Source organism: Fukomys damarensis, unplaced genomic scaffold (assembly GCF_012274545.1).
Source record: "Fukomys damarensis isolate Sample0158 unplaced genomic scaffold, DMR_v1.0_HiC HiC_scaffold_13, whole genome shotgun sequence".
NCBI classification, from domain to species: domain Eukaryota; kingdom Metazoa; phylum Chordata; class Mammalia; order Rodentia; family Bathyergidae; genus Fukomys; species Fukomys damarensis.
Window position 1 is genome coordinate 37,784,222 of NW_022900925.1, and position 2,072 is coordinate 37,786,293.

The window sequence follows — 2,072 nt, forward strand, 5'->3', positions numbered from 1 at the left end:
GTCTCAAAAATAAGTAAAATAAAAATAAAAAACAGAAAGCTCCACCCAGCCCAGGCAACTCAGTGAGACCCTGTCTCAAAATAGGAAAAAACAAAAAGGCATGGTGGCGCACAACTGTTATCCCAGCACTCAGGAGGCTGAGGCAGGAGAACCACCTCCAGCTCAAGACCAGCCTAGACTAAGAGTTCAAAGTAAGCCTGAACTACATACAAGAATCTGCTTCAAAGGAGAAAAAAAAAAAAGGCTGTAGCTCAGTGCAAAGACCCTGGGTTCAGTTTCAGCATCACAGTGCTATGTGCCTATAATTCCATCATGGAGGGAGGCTGAAACAGGAAGATCCCAAGTTCAAGTCACCTGGATAACTCCTGAGGCCCTGTCTCAAAAGTATTTTTAAGACCTGCACCTGCAGCTCGGTAATAAGGCACCCAGGTGCCATTTCCAATAACCTCCCCTCCCCACAAAAATCACTAATCTCAGTGTTCAATGAGCTATCCCTGTCCAGCAGACCCCACTACGCTGCTTCCCCAAGTTCCTCGGTTTTTCCAAAACCCAGCAGAGACCCAGTGTTTTTCTATCCAACCACCTGTCCAGACCTCCTGACCAAACCAACTGGCCGCTGCCAGAACTGCTTCTCTGCAATATTCCACTCCCACGAGCCGCATCCAGCAGGGGCTCGGGTCAGAAACTTGCAGACCCACAGTCGCATCCCCCTTCTCCGCATCCCCGCCTTCCCCGCTGGCCCTAAAGGCAGCCAAGCCTCCATTCCAGGTCAGCTCCCGTCCTCCGGGATCCGGAGCACAGGATCCAGGCTCACCTGCGCCCGCCCGAGGTCCTGGGTTCCCTTGAGCTCTGCACCAGTCTCTACTGACCTCCTTTTCTCTCGTCTGCCCCCAGCTCCTTTCCCTCAGGGGCTCTGTGCTTCCCCTGGCCTCACAATCACCCCACCGGCCACCTGAGGGACGGACTTCTGCGCCGGTGCTCCCGTGCTCCCGCAGGGTCTCAGCACCTGGAGCCCAGGGCCTGGCTGCTTCCCCAGGCGTTCACAAGGTGTTTGCTGCCAAACCTCCACCGTGCACCCAGCAGCCTCTGCAGCTCCTTCCCTGCCCTCCTCTCCTTGCAGCAGCAGCCCAGAAGGGTTACTTCCAGACAAACTGTTCGGATCACATTGTTTTTCTACCCACTTCTCAACACACTCACCATGAAATCTGTGCACCCCTACACCCTTCTTCTCTGCACCCACCAAATCCAGCCACACTGGATTTCTTTTTCTTTTCTTTTCTTTTTTTGAGGCAGGGTCTCCCTATGTAACCCAGGCTGGCCTTGAAATCACAGTGATCTTCCTGCCTCTGCCTCCTGAGTCCTGGGATTTACGGGCATGTGTTATCAGGACCAGTTTGGATGTTCCTTTTTCTTTGTTTTCTTTTGTTTGAGACAAGGTCTCACGCTGTAATTCCAGCCGGCCTCCAGTTCCCTGAAATCCTGCCTCAGCCTCCCCGGTGCTGGGATTACAGAACTGAGCCAGCACGCACAGCCAGGATTTTCCTTTTCAAAGGTTCCTTTGCTGCGCCTAAACGGATGTTGCCTGGGGCCTTTGTGCTTCCCCGACCTCATCCCCTATCTTTGCACAACCAGTTTTCTTGCCTTTTAGATCAGTTTAAAGGCCAAACTCCTCAGAAAGGTCTTTCCTTACCTGATAGCTTTTCGCTTTTGAACCCTGGGCGCTCTAACACTCGGTTACATCCCCAGCCCTTTACCTTCTGACACAGGATCTCAGTCGCTAAACCGCCCAGGCTGAGATTGAATTCCATCCTCCCGCCTCAGCCTCCCACAGCGCTGCAAGGCGCTGTGATTGCAGCGCGCAATTCTGTTTAACCCGTTGAGACGAGCTCTCGGCTGGGCTGGAACTCGCGATCCTCCTGCCTCAGCCTCTCCGAATCTGCAAGGTGAACAGCACTCAGGGCCCCCGCGCACCTGTCGGCCAGCTCCAGCACCTCGTGCACGCTGCCGGTGCTGACGCGGATGCGCCCGGTGTACATGTACTCGATGACAGCCTCCACCGTGTCGGGCTCGGG

The 2,072-nt window shown here is 54.3% G+C and overlaps 1 protein-coding gene across 1 annotated transcript in view; it reads right to left on the reverse strand.

Annotated features, from left to right (window-relative positions):
* Positions 1-2,072, reverse strand: part of Klhl11 (kelch like family member 11) — an 8,944-nt gene that overhangs the window by 6,206 nt on the left and 666 nt on the right. Inside the window, exon 2 of the mRNA XM_033763131.1 lies at positions 1,972-2,066. Within this exon, the coding sequence (XP_033619022.1) occupies positions 1,972-2,066 (95 nt within the window). The remainder of the gene's footprint in view (positions 1-1,971; positions 2,067-2,072) is intronic.